This window comes from Narcine bancroftii, chromosome 12, assembly GCF_036971445.1.
Source record: "Narcine bancroftii isolate sNarBan1 chromosome 12, sNarBan1.hap1, whole genome shotgun sequence".
NCBI classification, from domain to species: domain Eukaryota; kingdom Metazoa; phylum Chordata; class Chondrichthyes; order Torpediniformes; family Narcinidae; genus Narcine; species Narcine bancroftii.
The window spans coordinates 12,696,946-12,720,076 of NC_091480.1; the positions used below are offsets into that span (position 1 = coordinate 12,696,946).

Below are 23,131 nucleotides of genomic sequence, written 5' to 3' on the forward strand. Positions count from 1 at the left end.
CTTACTAATCACAGAGCACCTAAGGCATAGGGAATACTTAAAGTGGTATGTGAGTGGAAAGAAAAAAAGGTTGAGAACCACTGGGCTAGACCAACATTTGTACCTCTGCCCATCCCGACTGGAGATCCAGAGAATGGTCCACTTTTGAACCTCATTGAGAGTGGCAATTGCTTCTTACAGATACTCACCTGGTGCAGCTGCTACCTGTTGTTTCCAAGAAGCGACGGCCATTGTCTTTGAACCCCCATTGGTCATTGCTTGTTTGCTAGTTACTGTGGGATTGCCTCTCAATTCCTACCACCTGAAGTTAATGCCCATCACAAAGGACTTTGCAAGACCTACTGCTGGTTATTGGCTGCTTCCTGGTTAATAAGCAATTACCTTTGAACCCTGACCATCTGAGATATTGCCCACTTTTGCCACACTGGAGTATGGGTTGACTTGCCAATACCTTTCTTCTTAATCCTTTGAACTTGTGCCATTTTTAACCATTCATCGTATATACTCTCGTCTGGATCCATGAGTAAAACTTTACAGAATTAAAGTACAGTATGTAATCGGGTATTAAACGAGACCTGGAAAACTGGGACACAGAGTATATGTGCTTGTTGTAGCCCTGGAAAACCAGGACAGAGTCCAAAGCATTTAAAGATTCTATCACTTCTGTTTTCTTGCTGTTGTTTTCTTCACCAGTGATTAAGCCTCTTCCCCACTGGAAATGGATTATACATCCACCACCTTTGGTTGACACAAATCTAGATTTGTTTTTTATTGACTTTGCTGTTCTGATGAAGTGACCCGAAGCATTGATTCTACTTCTGTTCCCAATGGTGCTGCCTGACCCGCTGTGTGTTTCTGTTTTTTTCAGATTTTTAGCATTTGCAGATGATTGACTTTGTCACCGTTTATGAATGTCCACTCAGTACAGCAATTTTCTGTGGACACACACACGTGAACACAGACAGACCCAAACAACACCTCTGCCCTTTCATGTGCAGGCAGAAAGGATGTAGTTTAATTCAGCATCGTATATGCACAGATCTCGTGGACTGAAGGCCGTGTTCCTGTGCTATGTTCCGTACTTTCATGTGTTTGTTCCTTCTGCAGCCTGTGATGATATAAAGGTTGCAGACAGGCTAAATGAATTCAGCTCAAAGGAGGAGCAGAAAGGGCGATGTGGCAGGGCAGAGCCCGATAAATTGCTTGGGTTTTCTGTGGCTTAACTGGGGGAGACTCTCCAGGTTAAAACATTCATATGATGCTAGGAGTTCATCTCTGCAGAGACTCACAGTGTCTTCCCCCACCCCCCCCCCCCAAGACCCATTTGATTCAAGTTAAAACTAACTGGTGCCTTGGCAGACAGATTCGCCATCGGCAGAAATTGCCTAAAGCGCCTCTTAAAGTCCGAGAATGAGAAGCAAAAGGGAGTCCCCTTAGAGCTACTTGGATTCGCATCCAGTGCTGCCGCAGCCACACAGAGTTCAGTCCAAACCAACAGCAGCCCGAGCTCCAGACCCGAACCTCCAGAACGATCAGGAAACCTTCAGCACCCTTTCACATCCCAGTTCCAATACCTGGTGCCCCTTCAGCCAGTCTCAAGCTGTCCGCAGCCTGGAATGACTGCAGCCCCCAACAGCCCTGCACGAGTTCTTCAACTCGAGTTGCCGACAGCCTACGGCCTGTGCATTCTTCAGCTGCAGGGCCCCTCTCTGGTCCGCTGCCATAGTCCAGTGGGACATCTCTGTTCCTCCTTCTCAAATGGGGGATGGGGCGTGGTCTCCCTGTGATCTGGACCAGTCCTTTGCTTCACCAGTTTGCACCCTTATTGTAAATCCCACCATCCCGCAGCTGCCAACCTCTAGCAAGCCTGGTGTTGATTGGCCAGTCCCAGCATATTGTAAACAATATATAATGCAACATTTGATCGAACTGTAAATCAGAGTCAACGTGCGGATGGATCATCTGGGCACAGATAATCCCCAGTTACACAAGCCATCATTGTGCTCCGGCACCACAGGACAGAACTGGGTCCATTGTGATGAGACAAATACTGAAACATACTTTGGTCTCTGAGTTATTACCACAATCGAATACCAGAACTTAAACAATGAGAATGAGGTCGAATGGCATAATTGAGCAAGAAAATAGGCATGGGTGTCACTTCATCTTCAACCACAAACCTCTGGTCTGTGATGGACAGCACCAGTTGGTAAGATGGCAATCCATTATGTACAGGCCAGATACACAGGTGTCTGCATAAGTGCATCATAGAAATGGGAATTAGCAAATCAAAGACCAGCTCCTCTGGGAAAATCAATACTCAATTTCTTGATTAAACTACTATCATGTGCAGTAGTTTTATTTTAATAAAACTTAATCAGGTCCTTCTTTGTGTATTGTTCTGACGATAGAAATGGTGCATTCAAACTTTTTTTCTTGTGCTTGGGTAAGAGGTCATTTCTTGTTTGTGTCAGATCTTAGTTTGCACTTACAAGGCAGTGAATATTTATCCTTTTAAAGTAAATGCATCATAGCAATGGCTGATTGCTGGTCATATTTGCAGCAGTACTCATTATTCCGGGACTGGTTTAATACCCAATTACGGACTGTACAGCTTTACCCCTGGATCCAGACCAGAGTAATATGATGAATGGATAAAAATAGCCTGAGTTCAAAGGGTTAAAAGAAAAAAGGCAAGTCACTCCATCCTCCAGTATGGCCAAAGTGGGCAGTATCCTCAGGTGGTCAGGGTTCAAAAGTAATTCCACATTAACCAGGAAACAGGTTATATAGCCAGAGCCTGAAGGAAATAGCCAATAACCACACGGTAGGGCTTGCAAAAGGCAATAACTGTACCCAGAAGATTGTGATAGGCATTAACCTCAGCTGGTTGGAATTGAAAGGTATTTGAACATTGGGAGAGTTGATGGGGAGAATATGTTACTGGATGCAGGAATGGATTGCCCTGAAAGCTGGCATAGATTTGATGGGCGAAATGATCTCCATCCCTGACATATGGAAGTGTGCAAAGAAACCCCAACATACTCTTCAATCAGCACCCTTCCCACTTGATCCCCAGAAACGTTTTGCACTGCTCCCCATGGAAACTTCCTATTCCACATTCACAGCCTTGTCTCCACATCGGTTATACTTCACCCTGCACTCAAGTTTGAGGAAAACAGTCCTTTTCCTAACCCCCGTGGACCCCTCACTGTCAAGACCACAATGAATTAAGGGTTGTTGTTGCAGCTGGTCTCGAAATGATGGAAGACAATTTCAAACCACATCTTACTCTCATAGACCCGGGCTTTAGCAGTTTGCAGATCACTTCCTCTATATATCCAGTACTGTCAAATAGCTGGAACCGTTGAAAATTATTGAGACAATACTTGGCGTCTGCCTTTTCCTCCAGACCCTGTCGCCACAGTTGAATCAGGGAAAGAAAACAGATTGTGCTGACATGGCTTCCTTTACAACTTAAGGTCTCTCAAAGTCAGGTTGCAGGCTTCAATGCAACCGAGATGTTATGACATCATTCATTCAATCAAGACATGCAAAGACGAATGCCCACTCTCTGAGTCAGTTCCAACCAGAGTTTGAATTTGCCGAGGCAATGGTTTTCTGAATTAATTGCATTTATTCTTTCGTAGTTAAATGCATCTATTAGACTTCTGCGTCATTGTGTGTGGGGGTGGGGGGGGTCTGTGTTTAGAATTCCTTTGCTTCCCAACAAAGAATGCACAGATGGCTAAAACTAAATGGGTTGGAGGTGGGGAGGCAAGATAAGATATTTAAGGAATGAAAATCCCATTCATTTATCAAATTAAACAAGCTCAATGTTTGAAATTTGCTTTCAATTTAATCAGATTCAAAACTGAACTCAACCTGCACCCAGCCCTTGTTGAACTGTCTGTGACCAAAGTAACTCAATATCTTCAAACTTTAAAGGAATCCAAGCAAAATCCTTTATTGTGAGTGATACACTCTGATTTTGTTGTGACACAGAGTTGGTAGTTATGTCTGACATATATTTCTCACCCTGCGCTTCCAGCTGGGAAAAGAGCAAACAGTGGGGTTGTTTAACTTTATTGCGGAGAAGGGTTTGAGATTTATCAGGGTTGGAGCCAGAACAAGTCTCAGCGGGGGGCATTATGGTAACCGCAGCGGGCACAATATGATGTGGGGGGGGGGGGAGAGAGAGAAAGGGGGCACTTACTGTTAAATGCTGCGTCCCAGGGTCCATAGGGCGTGAGCAAGTTTCTTCTTGGAAACATGCGATACTGCTGGCCGGCACGTGCACAATAGATTGGAGTACTGGGGCCACTAGCGTCATTTCCCCCTCCCTCCGATAGAAGTGATGCTAGTGGCCCTGGTACTCCATTCCATTGCGCATGCGCGCAAGAAGAAACATGGCCGCGCGCAGCCCAGGACGTCACATTTAACCTGGTAAGTGCCCCCTTTCTGCCACTACACCCCCAAATGGAGGAAAAATTAACATCTGGCTCAAGGTGGCACTGGACATGGGACAGATTACTCCAATGCCTAAATGTCCAGCCTAAAACTGGATGTCTGACCACCCTAGTGTGGGTGGGGTTGTCACGAAACCTTGTTTGGGGAGGTAATGTCCGCAAATGACCCTCCTTGGTATCCACACTGAGATTTATGAAGGTCTTGATAAAATACATAAACAGCATAGAGTTGTAGTGTTGAATACAAAAGGATCAGAAACAAGTGGGCGTACATTAAAAAGGATGACAGCAAGAGGAGAACTTTCTTCCACACAAGTGGTAATGATCTGTAATGTACTGTCATAGAACCACAGAACATTACAGCACAGAAACAAACCCCTTTGACCCTTCTAGTCTGCACAGAATTATTTTTTCTGCCTGGTCCCACAGACCTGCATCTGGTCCATAGCCCTCCATACCCCTCCCATCCTCATGCCTTCTTAAATGTTAAGAATAAGCCCGCATTTACCATTTCAGCTGGCAGCTTGTTCCACACTCCTACCACTTTTTGTGTGAAAAGCTCCTCCTAATGTTCCCCCTAAACTTTTCCCCTTTCACCCTTAACCTCTGTCCTCTGGTGTGTGTCTTAACTACCCTCAGTGGAAAAAAACCTACTTACATTTACTCTGTCTGTACCCCTCATAATTTTAAATACCTCCATCAAATTTGCCCTCCTTCTTCTACACTCCAGGTTAAAAAGTACTAACTAGTTTAACCTTTCCCTGTAACTCTATTCCTGAAGTCCGGGCAACATCCTAGTAAATCTTCTCTGCACTCTTGCAATCTTATTGATATATTTCCTATAATTAGTTACCAAAACCGCACACAATTCAATGTCTTATACACCTTGACCATAACATCCCAACTCCTATACTGAACACTTTGATTTATGAAGACTAATATGCCAAAACCTCTCTTTACAACCCTATCCACCTGTGATGGCACTTTCAGGGAACTATATATTTGTATTTCCAGATCCCTCTGTTTGACAGCACTCCTCAATGCCCTATTGTTTACCATACATGTCCTTTCTCGGTTTTTCCTTACAAAATGCAACACCTCACACTCCATCTGCCATTTATCATCCCATTTTTCTAGCTGGTCCAGATCCCTCTGCAAGTTTTGAAAACCTTCCTGGCTGTCCACAACACCTCATAATAGATGGTGGAACAGATTCAACGATCATTTTGATTATGAGGTAACATTGATACCTTTGGTCACATACAAGGTTCATGAGCATACATACAGCTTGGAGGGTGACAGCCCAAGCCCAAGGGTGCTGGAGACCAATGTCTGGGATCTAGATCCAGGATTTTTGAAGGTGCAATGCCACAGGGACCTTGCGAAATCAATGGATTTATAAGGTTTTGGAACCAGGAGCAGAATCGATGCAAATACGTCACCGCGAGCTTGGGTTCACTGCTGGACAGCAGGCCATGTGGCTGCAGAGGTTATGGGGCGGCGGAGGCAGACGCATTGGAGGAGATGAGGAGGTCCACAGCCACTCGATGTTGCTGAAGGCACTCTCTTTTCCTTGATTAATAATGGTGCTGGATTAGTTGGTGACACCATTTCCCTTTGCAGGATAAACAAAGGAGTATGTATGAGGCCACATGTCAGTAAATGGAATCTTCAATCTATTACTGACATCATTTTTTATTCCAGATATATTACTGTTTCCAGGGATGAGATTAGAACATGTATCTTGAGATCATTACACCAAACCTCTGGGTTAAAAGCATCGCCATTTTTGGCAGCTTGTAATGTGTGAGATTTGTCTGCCATCCATCAGTACAGGTATGCCTTCCTCAACGCATCCGATGGCCAGCACAATGATGCAGCTGTGAAGAATGCATACAAATGCTTCAACTTTCCAAAACGTCTGAGCTGACTTGGCACGTCATCAAACATTTTATTGAACATCCGCGGGTGTAATGTGGAAAGTATACTGACTGGATGGATTGTAGCCTGGTTTGAAGGCTTGAGTGCTCAAGACTGCAGAAAGTGGTCAACCCCAGTCCATTAGAGGCTCAAACCTCCTGTCCATTGTGAACAAGAAGGCAGCCAACATCATAAAGGATGTCCTTCTCCCCACTTCCTTCAGGCAGAATCCATAGTCCAGCCCTCTCAGTTCAACAACAGTTATGTTCCAACAGCTATCAGGCTCCAGGACCACCAAATGATCTGTTTGCACGATTGTCACATCGTATATTTTTGCACGAACTGCAACTATTAATATTTATTTGTCTAATCTTTTATTTTTATTATTGTTCTTGTTTCGTGAAATATTATGACAATTTATACCATAGTTATTGATGTATTTTATATACTTAACCAGTAAGAATTTCAGTGCATCTGCAAAATGGCGGTGCTGCCATTGGTGTGGGTGTGCAGAGAGCGGGAAATGGAGGCCCAGCGCTCCCCCTTGCTGTCCAACTACCCAGTCCGACTGCCATTAGCTCTGTATAGGCTTTAAACAGCCTGTTAAAGGAGCCGACTGCAGTTTAATTTAAAAATTCTATGACCACTGGGCCTGTTCGGCAACGGTCTCAAGTGGTTGCCGACACCAGGGAAGAAGAAGGACCACCAGAAAACAGATAGACACTCCCTCCCCCATTTGCAGAAACAGAGGAGACAACCCACGGCACGGTGACCACAGTGGGGGTCTCTGAGGCTGAAGAACACACAGGTGGCGGGCTGTTGGCGACTCAAAACGAGGAACCCACACAGGCTGTGGGTTGCTGCCAACTGCGGTCAAGGGACTCGCACCAGTCTGCGGACTGCTGGAGACTGGCTCAAGACTGGCAGAAGGGGTACCAGGTATCGGAACTGAAATGTAAGAGGGGACCAAGGGTTTCCTGATCACGTCAGAGGCCGGGTGGCTGATGGTTTGGACTGAAGTTTGTGTGGCTGCGGAAGCACTGGAGGTTGAATCAATTGGACGCTCAGTGACTCTGCAGAGACTCTCTTTTGTTTCTCTTTCTCCGACTGTGAGGGGGTCTGGGCAATTTCTGCCGATGGTGAATCTTTGTTTGTGTTATGGTAACTAAAGGAAATTTTGTGTAATATTACAACTTTTGTTTTATTACATGACAATAAAAGTATTTTGAATTTTGCTGATGAATATTGGACTTATGTCAATGACAAAAAGCTCTCATCTTATCTTATTTTTCATTAATAGAACATTTTCTATTGCTCCAACTAGTTACTGAATGACACCTGGGCAGTCAAGGGTTAAGAATCTTAACACTGTAGAGCTATTCCATCTTTTAACACTTACATACCACCAAAGAATACAGATCCCAGCCCTCAATCAGCCACTCTGTGCACAGCCCACATCCTCGTAGCCTTCTTTCACTTAGTTTTCCCTCCCTCAAACTAAATAGCATTGCTGGGGCTCCCTTTGATTCATTGCAGCAAAACTCTTATCAATGTTCTCAGTTCAGTAAGAGGCCTCTTCAGGTACTGTGTCTGCTTCGTCAGTCTCGCCCTGAATCTCGTCCACATCAAGGTTCAGGGGAGGTTCAGACTCTCAAACCGCCAAGAACGGGGTGGAACGTTCAAGTGTGTCCAAACTTGCCTGCGTGGAATCAGTTCACACAGGCAAGCAGTCAGGGCAAAAAGCATTGAACATCAAGTACAGCAGGGCTGCGCTTAAGGGCAGGTCACACATCATGGACTTCGCACAAGCCTCTTCATGGGACAAGCCCCCTTATGACTTCCTGATTGAATCTGTGGAATGTGGAGTATTTATTTTAAAAATATTTTTATTGTTTAATAGTAAAAAAAATCCCTTTCTAATTAATAACAAATTAAATCATATCATGTACATATCACATGAAAATTGTAAATCAAAAGTGTAACCGTAATTATTTACTGAAACCTATCCCATTCAAAACATCACAATCTACAATTATATCAAGTTAACGTTTAATCCATTCCCCATAATTAACGGCCAGAATTAATGTTGAATAGAAAATAGATAAGATACAATCTTTAAAAAATGGATTTTATACTTCTCGGGTATTTTCATATTATTCTGTGATCAATATCAATCATCCACTGTTAAACCCATCTTTACCTAATTTATCCCTACTAATGAAAAAGGAAAAAGAAAATATCCCTAATAATGAAGAGTACTTCAAGTCAAGAATATAGTACTTTTACAATAACAACAAATTTGTTCTGTTTTAAAAAAAAAATCAATTAAATAGGGCTTAATTTAATACGTCAATCTGTACCTGCAACGTCCATTGTAAGAAGGGAAAATCTTAGCTGGGAGTTAGGATTGGCCTGGTGAGTTCTCTCCACAAAACATTTTCAAATCAAGTTCTAGAATGTCGTGCAAACTGCCAACGGCATCAGTTCTGAGTCCCAAAGATAAGAGTTCATTTTCCATCTTTCCATTTTGTTTTTATATAAATACATGGAGAGATATCGGAAAGGACAATGATTTAAGATCTTTTTTTTTCCCAGGTTTATTTTTTTGCTTCAATTTGGAGTTACTTTTTTTTTAAAATTGCAGAATGACATCTGTCAGTTTTAGTCCGAAGGAAGAATGCCTTAAATTTTGCAAGTTGCATTGAAATCTATTCGATTTCAGGGCACCAGAATGTGGGGGAGCATTTCTGCAGCATGTGAGCTGAAGAAAAAGAGACATGGGAGAGACCGCGGGGTGGGGGGAGAGAGGTAACTGGTGAAACAGGTTGTTGAGGTTGACAGAACTGGGCATGGCGTTGGATAGAATCAGTGCAGGGCAGTGCCAGAGACTGAATGTAACAAATTTTTACCAACCAAGGCATTTCCCAGGCTAACATTTGTGCAGAATCATTAGTTAAACAAATACCTGTTGCCATCACATGCACAGTGTACCCAACACATGATGCACCCAACACGGGTACTACGTACCCCACGCAGGCTCTACGTACCCCACGCAGGCTCTACGTACCCCACGCAGGCTCTACGTACCCCACGCAGGCTCTACGTACCCCACGCAGGCTCTACGTACCCCACGCAGGCTCTACGTACCCCACGCAGGCTCTACGTACCCCTCGCAGGCTCTATGTACCCCACGCAGGCTCTACGTACCCCACAAATGCATTACACACCTCACGTAGACACTACTCACCTCACACATGATGCACTGCACACCCCATATCGGCACTACACATCCACGTATGCTGTGATCAGGCACATAAGTAGTTCAAATTTGAGGAAAGCTTTATAAAAGGCTTAAAAATCATTAAAATCCTACAGTCTGAAGCACATGTGGAAACAATGACTTTTGTCTTGCCCATGTTTTGTTTTGTTGATGTTAAAATTCTTTAATTTTTGTTAATCTCTCTCCTAAACCCTGATTGTCCATTAGCCAAATAACATTTAAGAACATTGAGTCCCACTGAATGTTCATTAAAATTTGGAGTCAGCTTTCTCCACTCAGACTCTTGCTCAACTATGATTTGGTAAATATTGACATCAAGCCCCAGTGGCTAATATTTTTCATTTGAACAAAAGATTTCCCATCTATATGGTAACCTTAGGGATACACAGAAATAATTCACAGCCAATGAAGGACTTTTTGGAGTTCAGTCCCTGAAGTTGGAGTGGAGGATATGGGATTGTACACAGCTGGATTCTGCACATAGCAATGTGTTGAGAGTCAATGAAAATAAAAATAAAACTGCGGATGCTCGGATCCAAAATAAAAACTGAGAAAGCTGGAAACACTTAGCAGGAGAGGCAGCATCTGTTGACAAGTTAACATTTCAGGCCCAAGACCCTTCAGTGGAATGGGAGTTATAATAACAACCAGATTATTGTTTGGATTTTCCAACCATGGTCAGTAGATCGAAGCATTATGTACAGTAAAACCTCATTAGAACGCAGTAGTTGAGGGTCCAAAGTTTCATACCGCGTTACAGCCGAGTCGCGGAACAGATGCATACACGTCAGAGTGCCCACGGATAATCAAACCCAAATATTACCAGTTTTCGAGGATCCGCGATCTATAACTAACAATTTCAATGAAGAAAGCGCATTCTTTTAATATTGGTATTCTGAATTTTAATCAACTGATTTGCAAAGTTTGGGGTCCACAGTCACCATTTCCGCGGATTAACGAATCGTGATCTAATGAGGTTTCAGTGTAGTTGTGTCAGCACATTATAATCTCCTGAAACTGGCAGAGTGCAATGCACTTTCACATCTGCTTGGTGCATTTAACACTACTAATTGGGGGTGAATTTTGGGCAAGTCTGCTTTATTTATGTTGATTGAGGGATAAATACTGGCCAATATATCTATTATTTCTTGAAGCAGTGCCAACAGGGGAATTTATATCGAGATGAATGATCACAAGATGATGGCGTGAAGAAGACATGCCTACACCCCTAATTTCTAGGCAGTCTGAGGAGATTTGGCATGTCGTCAGGTGTCCTATCCAATTACCACAGGTGTACAATGGAAAGGAGACTGGCTGGTTGCACCATGGCCTGGATTGAAAACTTGCGTGCCCAGGAATGCAGATGGCTGGAGAGATTGGCAAACCTAGCCACGTCCATCACTCTCATCCATTGAAAGCAACTCTTTAAGACACTTCCTCAAGAAGGCAACCGACATCATAAACAATTCCCATCGCACTGGTCACAATCTCTTCTCTCTCCTGCCATCAAACAGGTACAGAAGCCTGAAGTCCAGCACGTCTAGGTTAAAGAAGTTTTTTATTCCCAACAGATCGCAGTGTCTTACTCCGTACTACCATAAACTATGTTTTTTATGTTGTATTTGATAAATTATAACAGGGGCATAGGCTAAGTAAGAGCCAAAATGTGTGCACTTACCTTGTTAGTCGGCATCCCGGGGTCCATAGGCTGGGCGCAGCCACCTTGATTGCTGTGCACAGGCGTGAGTCTTTGGTTGGCGCACGTGCGGTGGGTTTGCGTATTGGTGTTCGGTTGGCGCATGCGAGAGAGTTGAGTGCCCTAACGATATTGAATTCACGCCCTTAACCAAAGGCTCGCGCATGCGCACAGGAATCAAGATGACCGCGCCCAGCCTATGGACCCCGGGGTAATAAGGTAAGTATGTATATTTTGGCTCTTACAGTCCCTGCATCCCTGTTATAGTTTATCAAATACAAAATAAACTGCGTAAATTTTATATTTTTTCTTCATTCTTTAAAATAAATTTTCAGTCGTTTGTGCAAATGGACTCAAGTCACATAAATAAACTCTTATCATTTCATCTTGAATTGAATTGGACTGAATTGACTATGGTCATGTGTAAAAAGAAAAAGCTGTCCAGGCAAGTCAACCTACACTTACAAGTACAGTAGGTGGTGCAATAATAAAACAAGTGTTACATACAGTGAGACAGAGTGCAAGGTGGAACGTTAATCTCCTTACATGCCAAAAATACAGCGCTCCCTGAGTACTGGGACTGAAGGCTAAACTTGATTTTTAAGGGCATTTAAAAAGCCCTGGAGATGATTCTACCTGAAAGGTGCCCCCATTGAGGTAAAATTATGATTTATTTATGGGGAATGAAAAGGGCATTATTATTGGTCTTCTGGTATATGGGGCGAATTTTTGATGGGGTTAGAAAGCTATCTCAGTCATGCTATTGTACGGTTGCCTCATATGTTCGGACTGCTGCAGCAACTGGTGATCTGCTCATGGCTGGTACCTCCTTTCCTGGGCCAGACAGTGTTGAGGACCTGGTGCAGACACAATCAAGCACAGGTCAGGTGGTAGACGTGCGACCTCCTGCTCTATGGACCTCACATGACCTCAGGGGCCATTGGTTACTTTTTCCTGGCCCGCTGAAATTTGGAGCCTTTAAGAGTTTCTGAGGTTTGCTGCAGTCATTCACCACATTCATCTGTCAAGTGTGGAAAATCAGTGCTATGATTTTAACTGTTTGAAGTGAAGATAATGGATATGCCAACACATTTATTAACCTGTGTCAATGCCTGACTGCACTTTCTGCTTCAGTGCCTGCCACAATGCAATCTATATTTAAATTTGTCGCCGAATTTTCATTGAAGAGACCTCAGTGCTTCCATAACTGTGATCTTGCTGATTGCAGCCTTAACTCTTTGTTTGCAGACATTAGTGGAAACTCGCCAGTAAAAAATGTCACAATGTCTCAACCCTCGTTCCTTGGGATCCAACCAATCTCTTCCATTTTTCCATGGCTTGCTCTCTGCACAATTTGCTTTGGTATTCAATTTGGTGTCATTGGCAAGAATAGAGAGATTCAGGTTTTACAATTAGATACAATTGTTGAATAAAGAGGGTTTAGACTCACTGATCAAGAATCTGAGTTATATTTCCAAGTCAGGGTCAGAGAGTCAGGGCTTTTGTCCCAACTCATCCATGACTGCCATGCCATCGAGTTTGTGTATTGAAGGAAAACCTGGAAGTGGTGATGAGTTCAGCAGGTCAAGAGGAGACAGAAACAGTGGGCACCACCAGGATGGGTCCCTTGGTGGATCTTGAGCAAGAAGTGTGGGGTTGGGAGACCGATACTGGACTTGCCTTCCTGCCATTCGATAGGCTGAATTTAACCAATTGGAACAGCTGTTAACAATCCGAGAGGATATAATCTTCACATGTACAATGTTTTCCAATTTTATTCTGCATATTTATATTTTTGGGTGGTGTCATCTTGTGGGACAGAGAAGCAAACATTATGGAAATCGTCAAACTTTTGGCTGCAGTTTGCTAGTGTAAGCTTGTTTAATTTACACAAATGTTTTAAACTGCCATGAAACAAGGCAAATGAAGATCATTCCGCCTTACTCCTGACTTAGAGATGTTGGAAGGGTGTTGGGGGAAGTGTGAAAGTGAGTGACTGACTGCAGGGCAACAAGTCTGTGACCTGCTCATGCAACCACCGTAATTCATTCATTCTCTCTCCTGATCCCTCTGACTCCTTTCGTCCAGCTCCCCACTCCTTTCCCTGCCATTCGGTGAGCTATCCCCCATCACCTCCCAGTTTTTGTTCCCTTCTGCCCATATCCACCGATGACATTTTTGTTGTGGACCTATGCTCCTCCCCCACCATTTTATTCAAGCACCTGCCTGCTTTCTGCTCATACCTTGATGAAGGGCTCAGGCCCCAAAAATGCTCGGTTGCGTATCTTTGCAGCATGAGGAATTTTGCGTGACCTGCTGTGTTTCTCCAGCACTTTTGTGCACTGAAATGGAATTGACTTCTGTGCAACCAACGGTAAGCACTCCCATTTCATGGAAGAAATATCAATGACGAGGTAGCTAAAGAATGAAAGAGATTTTCGCTGGTGTCCTTTGAACAAGTTATAAGCCATTTTTCCACTGGCATCCCAGTTAATTGTCCCAGGACAGGATGCCATTTGTGCCTTTTCCACTGAGCCACCCCTAACCAGGACACTGATAGCTTTTCCACTGAATACACTCATCCCTGGGGATTGGAGAGTCTACCTTCAAATGGAATGGATGGAAGTTGTCCTTTTTCCACTGGTTTAATCAGCACACTGGCGTCAGCTAATGCTGGGGACATGTGAAGGGGTAGAGGCCGTCGTGATTTGATGCCGGCATGCTGATTGTTTTCCTTTTCCACTGGACCCTTAATCAGTTAATTCCCCATTAATTCCAGGGACAAGGTGCCAGTGGAAAAGGTGCTAATGAATTAAAGAAACATGTACCCAGAAATGAATGTGTTAGGGCTGAAGAACCCGTTTCTGCGTTGTATTACTCGATAGCCTTTTTTATACTGAAAACCCGCATTATTGCCGTTTACAGAACCGGCCTCTGGAAGCCGGCTTGTTTATTCACACAGAACAGAAGAAAAGCCGGGTCCGTCAGTCCTTTTACACAGCAAGCTGACTTCCCGACGCAGAAAAGGTGGGACGTGTAGCACAGCAGAGTCAATAATTTCTAAGACTAGAAGCTGTAGGGAAACAGATAAGCTTTTATTCACAACAGAATGGTTGCCCGCCTATGCTGGTCGACTGCACTGAGGAGGGGGCTATGGCCCAGTTGCCTTTATTCAGGGTTCAGTGGGAGGAGCCTCAGACACAATCAGCTCGGGGCGTGTCCAAGTACATCCAAACATATTTACAGTGGTTCACCACATACAGATCCCCCTTTTAGACTGGTCCTGCATTAATATACTCATCTCTGATACTACTTACCTTGGTGAATCGAAGCCAGGTAAGTTTAGACCCACCCCAATCCACCTTCGACATGTTCACCCAACGCCCTAAAGGCAGATAATACCCGGCTTTCAAATGCTGAGTAATAGAGGGGTAAATGACTCCATGACCCATTATTGGTCAATGAATCAGCCCAGGATGGCACCTTTCACCATTGGACAGAAACATTCAGCAAAGAGAACAGAAAGATACAAGACAGGGAAATAAAGTTTAAAAGGAGATTAAAGAATCCAAAGCAGAGCCTGGAAGATAAGCAGATTCTATGATAACACTTGTTTTCTGGTGTAACATTTAAGGGTCAATATCTGGCTAAGTAGCTTCACCAAATCAGGGCCAGATGGAATCCATCGAGAGATTATGGCCACACAGAGGAGTAAGACGATAAATACCCAGAAGGGCTAATAACTCCAGCTCGTGATGGTACCTTATCAAAAATGTGAAGCTAAAGGTAATTAAAGGATTAATATTATTTTTAACTCATTGTTACAACAGTAACTCAGATAATCCCCAAAAGATGGGGAAGAGGAATACTTGAAGGATTTCCCCTCCCCCCCCACCACCCCCCCGCTTTTAAAGTAACAGTCACCTTTAGTCTTGTCGTTTTCAACCACTTTTGAAGTAAAGGATTGTGTGAGGGCTACGGTTCACTGCGAGACCTGCTGAGTTCCTCCAGTATTTCTGGGTTTTCTCTACAATCACTATGTCTTCAGACTTTTGAAATGTCACAATCTTTTTTGCACTGATTTCAAAGCTTCAGACTTAATTGACAAATCCAAAGGAAACCAGAGGAATTTCCAGCATATTCACATTCAATGAGGAAAAATAAAACAAAGAACGTTCAAGCACTATGGTTATGGACTAAGGTCTCCCAGGCTAAAACTCCTCAGCACTGATATTGTGCTGACACACCAAGGGCTCCACTGGCCAGCACTTGTCCATCGCATGGCCAGCTCCCATCTGCTGAGACAGGCACATGGTTCTGAACTCACTGCCGGATGAGATGATCATTTGGACAGTGGTCAAGATTCATGGCTGCCCTTGGAGATCCCTTGAATCCCTGGCCATATGATCAATCCAAGGAGAAGGAGCATTCAGGTTTGTATCGAGAACCTTGTCTGTGAATCAGGAGCACAGAGAGGATCTACAGGAATAGTGGCAGGAACACAATCTCCCATCATCATACCTGAAGAAGGGCTCAGGCCTGAAATGTTGATCACCTTTTATTTCCTTTGGAAGCTGCGTGCCCGGTTGGGTTTCTCCAGCATGCTTGTGTATTGCACTTGACTCCAGCACCAGTAGGCTTTCATGGCCACCCTGTCACCAGCCTCTCTGGTTCCCACACTGACCTCATAGGTCACCTCAAGCAGCCTGCTACTTAACCCATACCTCAAGCACTTGTACAATATATAAAACTGCAGATGACACTTGACTAATAAATATTTTTTTAAAAATGCAATTATGGTTAATGCAATGCTGTTACAGCACTAGTGATCAGGTCAGGGGTTCAAATCCGATGCTGTCTGTAAGGAGTCTGTACGTTCTCCCCGTGTCTGCGTGCATTTCCCCTGGGTGCTCCAGTTTCCTCCCACCATTCAAAACGTTCCAGGGGTTGTAGGTCAATTGAGTGTAATTGGGCGGCACAGGCTTGTGGGCCAAATGGGCCTGTTACTGTGCTGTATGTCTAAATTTAATAAATTTAAATACCTGTCTTGAAACAGCAGGTCAATTCCTGATAGAAGCCATATGAATCCCACTTCTGACATGAAAAGCCAGCAATCCAATTTGGCAACAACATGTGGAATAACAATTTTATTGCATTTAAAGGTCCTAGAAGAATGGAAACTATAGCAAGTCTCACCAAAATAGAAAAATCTACCAAGTTATTCAAAAGGTTGCCCAATAAATTAACTCTTGGTTTTATCCACAGCAGCTGAATCCGATGTGCTGGGCATTTCCAGAATTGTTTTAAATTTAGATTTAGAGATACCTACAGCATTGTAACAGGCCATTTCGGCCCACGAGTCCGTGCCGTCCAATTAACCTACACCCCCGGTACATATCAAATGGTGGGAGGAAACTGGAGCCCCCGGGGAAAATCCACACAGACATGGGGACAAAGTGCAAACTCCTTACAGACAGTGCCAGACTCAAATCCCAATCGCTGCTACTGTTAAGGCGTTGTGCTGACCGCTTTGCCAACTGTATCACCCAAGCGCATCACCAACTGTTTTGAAATGTCTCATCCCCAGGTCATGCCTAAAACTGAATGATGCTTCATAAGGGTGGTACTTGTACCTCTGACTCACTGTTTAACTGAATACAAGAGGGTGTGCATTGATACCTCTGAGTGTCTGTCTCTCTCAATGCCACTGTTTGTAGCAGTATTCAGTACAGACACAGGCCCTAGAGCACATTTCATCTGACCAGGTATGTGCTTCTGTTTTATTTTTAAGTACATTATGATTAAAAGTATTATTAAATTTATTACCTTTTTATTATTTTTAAAAATTAATTAGACCAAAGACATAAGAGCATAAATAGGCTATTCAGCCCACCGAGTCTATCCCACCCATTTAATCATGAGCTGATCTATTTTTCTGCTCAGCCCCACCCACTGGCCATCTCCCTAAAACCTTTGAAGCCCTGGCTAATCAAGAACCTAGCAATCTCCATGTTAAATACACCCAATGACCCGGCCTCCACAACCACCTGTGGTCACAAATTCCGCAGATCTACCACCTCTGTTTGAAGCGGACGCCCTTCAATCCTGAAGTTATGCCCTCTTCAGATTTATTGTCAGAATCTATGCATGATTTCCCTGAGATTCCTTTTTCCTGTGGGTGCGGTGGAATTACCACTAATCGCTAGTGCAAAAAAAACTGTACACAGCGTAAACATGTAAGCAAAGAACCGTAAACAAATAACAAATGTAAACAAACTGACTGTGCAAAACAGAGAGAATTTTAAAAAATCAATAAAATGTTGTTGAGGAGTCTGATGGTGGAGGGGGAGCAGGTGTTTCTGAACTTGGTGGTGCAAGTCTTGTGGCACTCATACATCTTTCCTGATGGAGGCAGAGAGAATAGAGCATCTGCTGGGCCTTTGATCATTGCTGCTGCCCTCTGATGGTAGCATTCCCTCTAGATGCCCTTAATAGTGGGGAGGGTTTTGCCTGTGATGCCCTGGTCTGTGCCCACTACCTTTTGGAGGGTTTTACACAGGGGTATTGGTGTCCCCATACCAGAACATGATGCAGCCGGTCAGCACACTTTCCACCACACCTCTGTAGAAATTTGCCAGGGTTTCTGGCGTCATACCAAACCTCTGCAAACTTCTGAGGAAGTAGAGGCGCTGATGTGTTTTCTTCACAATGACACTGATGAATTGGTCCAGGACAGATCCTCCGAGATAGTGACTCCCAAGATCTTAAATTTGCTCACCCTCTCCACCTCTGATCTCCCCCAATGATCACTGGATTGTAAACCTCTGGCTTTCCTTTCCTGAAGTCAACAATCAGTTCCTTAGGTTTGGTGACATTGAGTGCAAGGTTGTTGTTGGCCATGCGATGGACAAGTGCTGGCTAGTGGAGCCCTCTGCCATAGACCTTTTACTACGATAAGCGAACTGGAATGGATACGAGCCACTGCCCAGACAAGAGCTGATATGCTTCCATCACCAGCCTTTCAAAACACTTCATCACTGTTGATGTAAGTGCTACTGGTCGATAGTCATTAAGGTGGGTTACTGCACTCTTCTTGGGCATCGGTATGATTGATGCCTGCTTGAAACTGATGGGTATCACATCCTGCTGGAGTGAGATATTGACGATATCTGTGATAAGTTGGTCAGCACAGATTTTTAATATTTAGCTGGGCTAGATGCTTTCCTCGGATTCCACAGGGACCAGCCTTCACTCCATTGAGGACATCTGCATGAGGCGGTGTCTTAAAAAAAGCAGCCTCTATCCTCAAAGACCCCACCACCCAGGCCGTGCCCTCTTCACTCTGCTACCATCAGGAAAAAAGGTACAGGAGCCTGAAGACGAGCCCCCAGCGGCACAAGGACAGCTTCTTCCCCTCCGCCATCAGATTCCTGAATAAACAATGAACCAAAGACAAGGCCTCGCTTTTACTTTGTTCCTGCACTATTACTTATTTAATTTTAAAGGTGGTTTACATTAACGTTTGCGTTGTGATGTTCCCGCAAAACAACGAATGTTGCGACATGTTCATGGCAATAAATTCTGCTTCTAAATGGTCGTACCAGAAACATAGTAGAGGAAAATCCTCCTCAATCCTGAAGAAGTGCCTCAGAAGAAAATGATCCGAGGAGTGATTGGAATGTATTAAAATGACATTTGGATGAAAATTAATGCCAAAAGCTGTCAACCGATATGTGCCTGGGGGGACCTAAATCTCTCCAAGACTGCATTTGCAGGAACCTGCAAGGTTCGTGAGTGCTTTGCAGGGTTTTGTCAGTCGAGCGAAAACAGCTCTGAAAGTTTGTCAGTTTTATTGTTTACATTTCCTCCCCCCCAACACAAATTTTAATTGGATTCAGATTTAAACGGCCCTCTTCATTCTGATCTCACGTCAATTGTGTAAATGCTCAGAGCACATTGGGGTTTTTTGTGGCATTGAGTACCTTCTTAAATGACTGCTACAACATGATACAAGTACGATGCCTCAGGCGACTGCATGTTCTTATCTCACTGCTCCTCTCTTTTACATTGTGCTTCCTATAAAGTTAAATCCCCTTTGATGTCACTCAGCTGAACCAATTAATCACCTGCTGGGGTGGGGGGGGGGTGCTGTTCTCCTACGTTCGCCCTCCTCCTTTCTAACAGACCCTTTACCAGACTCAGCATCCAGGAGCTAACTCCTGATTGTACCCCTTAAGATGGCCTGCAAAGAATCCTGGGAAACCCCAGCCTGAGAAACCTCAAGCCAAGAGCGAAGGCAGAGACACCAAAAACCATCAGCCTTGGTGGTGAAGAGGAGGAGATGATGATGGAAGAATCACGAAAAAGGGGACGTTAATATTGAGCCACTTCTTGGAGTAGTGAATCTCTTTACAGTTGAGGGAATTGTTAAATCTATTAAAGGTGGAGGGAGATAAATATTTGTAAGATAGATGAATTGAAAGTTACGTGGAAGTCATCAGCTCCTCCTGAACAAAAATATTCCAGAGCCAGTGCTTTTCACTCCTGTTGTTGAGCATAGATGAAACTGATGGAATATACAGTTAAACAAGAAAATATGCAGATGCTGGGGTCGATGGCAATCTACAAATGTGCTGGAGAAACTCAACAGGTCACATATCATCTGAAGGAAGTAAAGGGGAACCAACATTTCAGGCCTGGCCCTGTCAGGAATAAGAAAAGGCAGACATTGCTGACGAAGGGCTCAGGTCCAAATCGTTGGTTCCCCTTTACTTCCTATGGATGCTGTGTGATCTGTTGAGTTTTCTCTGGCAGGTTTGTGCATTGCTGGAGTGTCATACGAAAGGTCACCTGACCTTTCCGGTGGGAAGCAGGTCGGAAGTCAGCTCACCTGTCAATCAAGATTAGTGCCACCCACAGGTAAGATTGCCACACAATTGGTTCTTCCCTACACTTTAGATCAGGTGGGCAACCTGAGCCACACACCCCCACCCCCACCAGTATAAAGCCCATCAGTTGGACCAATTTAATCACTTTTTCCCTTGAAATGATCCCCGAACTTCACTCCAGGCTACGAGCTGCAGGTGACACTAGAGAACTAGTTGCAAGGTGTCTGCTGGTAAAGGATGGCATACACCAGAGGGAGACTGTTGTGATTCACCCATTGAAAATTGTAACTAGACTTGTGTTCCTTTACTAACCTTTGTGCAGTGCCTGCTCGTTTGCCAAACCTTTGCTTCGCAACCAGGGGTTGCGATTATCAGTGGTTGACCAGTGTCCAATGAGTATGATTAGTGTGTTATCATTTTGTATGAGTGTGTGAATGTGTTCTCTGTCGCAAATTCTCCCACATGTAAATAAAGGCTGCAGACTACTACCAGACTACAGTCTGGACACAGACTGGGAGATCGATTTGTTGAGCACCTTGGCTCTGTCTGCTGCAAAAGCGTGGATCTCCCAGTGGCCACCCAATTTAATTCTCCATCCCATTCCCTTGATGACATGTCTGCCCGTGATCTTATGCACTGCCAGACTGAGACCACCAGTAAATTGGGGGAACAACACCTCATCTTCCGACTGGATGCCCTCCAACTGGATGGCATTTGTTAAATCCCGCCACCTTGCTTCTCCTGTCATCTCTCCATTCCCTGTCTCCTTTCACATAAACACAATAAATTCCCTCATCACAACCAATTAACACCTTCCCCCCCCATTCTTTGAATTCTGAGACTTTCTGGTCTATCCTGCTTCTGCATTTTCTGATTTTTCCCTTGAAGAAGGGCTCAGGCCCGAAATGTCAGCGATATCTCTGCCTCCGATTGATGCTGAAAAGACCAGCTGAGTTCCTCCAGCATTTCGGTGTTTTTACTACAATCACATCGTCTGCAGCCAATCGTGTTTCTCTGGTGACTAACACATGTCCGCAACTTGCTGCCTCTTGAACCTTTCGAGATATTCTCACCGCCACGTGGAGTATATACTGTACGTGTATGGATGTTTCCTTCAAGATTTCAAACAACGTACTGTTTTGTTTTTAATCAACCTTCAAATTTGCAGAAAATGCTGTAGTTTATTGAAAAATTCTCTGCAGTCTGTCAAAGTCCAACCTAGTGAAGAGGGGCTATGTCTAGTCTGCTATTGCTTCCTGCAGGCATTAAATGAGCAAGCTCTGCTGAGGAAGGAGAGCACAATACAAAGGAATCATTGTAGAGAGGGGCTTTGAAAATTTCTCCGAGAACACAGTCTGCCAAAGAAATTGATATCAGCGGGATAAATCTCTACTTGGAGAGCTGAACGCATTTCATCGTGCAATGTGGAATTCTAGCACTATTCCAAGTATTTTATTGTTATTAATTGTTACTTCGTGTTTAGATCTGACAAAAGGCCTAGGCTCGGAACATTGGTTACCTTTTATTTCCTGCTGAGTTTCACCAAAACACTGTACTATACCAGAGAATTGTCACGATTCGAAGCTTAGGAATTCTTCGCATTTGATCCACAAATCTTGTGACCGCGGGGTCTGGGCCCAAGATGGCGACGCCCATGAGCGGCAGCAGCCTCGAGGGGTTGCAGACTCCAGGGATGCAGATGTCTGGTGCAGGGCACCAGAAAATGGGGAGAACACCACCCCCCCCAACCCCCATTTGAGGAGAAGCAATGACCAACGGGAAGGTGACCACGGCGGCGAACCAGCGATGGGTTCAGGTGGCAGACTGTTGGTGACTTGAGGCGAGGGACCCGTGCAGGCGGTGGGCTGCTGGTGGTTGTGATCAAGGGATTCACACCAGACTGCGGCGGTCTGGCCGATGGGGTACCAGGTATCAGAGCCGGGATACGACAGGGCGCCGAGGAGGCTGAAGGTTTCTGATCGTGTCGGAGGTTCACATCTGGGCTGGGGTTGCCGATGGTTTGGACTGGAGTCTGTGAGGCTGCGGGAGCACTGGAGGCGAAGGCATGGATACTCGATGATTTCGCGGGGGGGGGGGGAATGGGGCTCTCTTTTGCTTGTCTTTCTCTGACTGTAAGAGGCACCCAGCAATTTCTGCTGATGGTGAATCTGCCAGCAAACTAAAGCCAAATTCATGTAACATTATACCTGTTTTATTATATGACAATAAAATAATCTTGAATAATCTCTGATCTCTGAGTGGGTCTGGGAATTTTGGAGCAAACTCTTGGTCACCAGGGGCCAAGGGACACCATCACCTCTTTCCATAAACCATGCCTGACATCAATTTTGCACATGGTTGGAGCACATGTTCCCCCAGATCACAGCAGTTGAAATTGCTTTTCTCAAGCCTGGATTTAAATTTTGGACAAATAAATTTAGGGCCATTTGTGATTGAACTAAGCAGAAAATAATCCAACATATGGAATAAAATCAAACACCTGGGTTAAGGTTAGAAATCTAGTAGGTTGGTCTGCCTATTGTCCGAAACTACAAATTACTTGACATGATTGAAGTAACAAGCATGAATAAACGGTCCTGTGCTCTGTCTTTTCAAGAAGTGTTATCAACAAAAAGTACAATTCAAGATGTCCAAAAAAGGAGATCTAGATGCCTACAGTATATAGCTCTCTAATATATCTCTTGGCATACCTGCCCATTTGTCTGAACAATTGTGCTCCAGTGCCAAACTCAGTATTTATGTCATTCCACAAGTATGCATTAATACGATGGTGTTTGGATCACCATGTTTGCCAGAGAGGGTTTTCCCTTGAGCAATATTCACAGAAGAGGCTAAACAGCTTTCATTTATTAAAATC

General features: G+C 44.2%; 1 protein-coding gene across 6 annotated transcripts in view; it reads right to left on the reverse strand.

The window, feature by feature from the left end:
* LOC138746879 (neuronal-specific septin-3-like) overlaps positions 1–23,131 on the reverse strand; it is a 294,741-nt gene that overhangs the window by 223,114 nt on the left and 48,496 nt on the right. Inside the window, exon 1 of one of the 6 annotated variants that reach the window (XM_069905474.1) lies at positions 8,750–8,820. The exons of 4 other annotated variants lie outside the window; for them this stretch is intronic. In XM_069905474.1, coding sequence (XP_069761575.1) covers positions 8,750–8,762 — 13 coding nt within the window. In that variant the 5' untranslated portion in view covers positions 8,763–8,820. Of the gene's footprint in view, positions 1–188; positions 247–8,749; positions 8,821–23,131 lie in introns of those variants that run through there. One more of the 6 variants, XM_069905468.1, reaches the window with a different exon arrangement.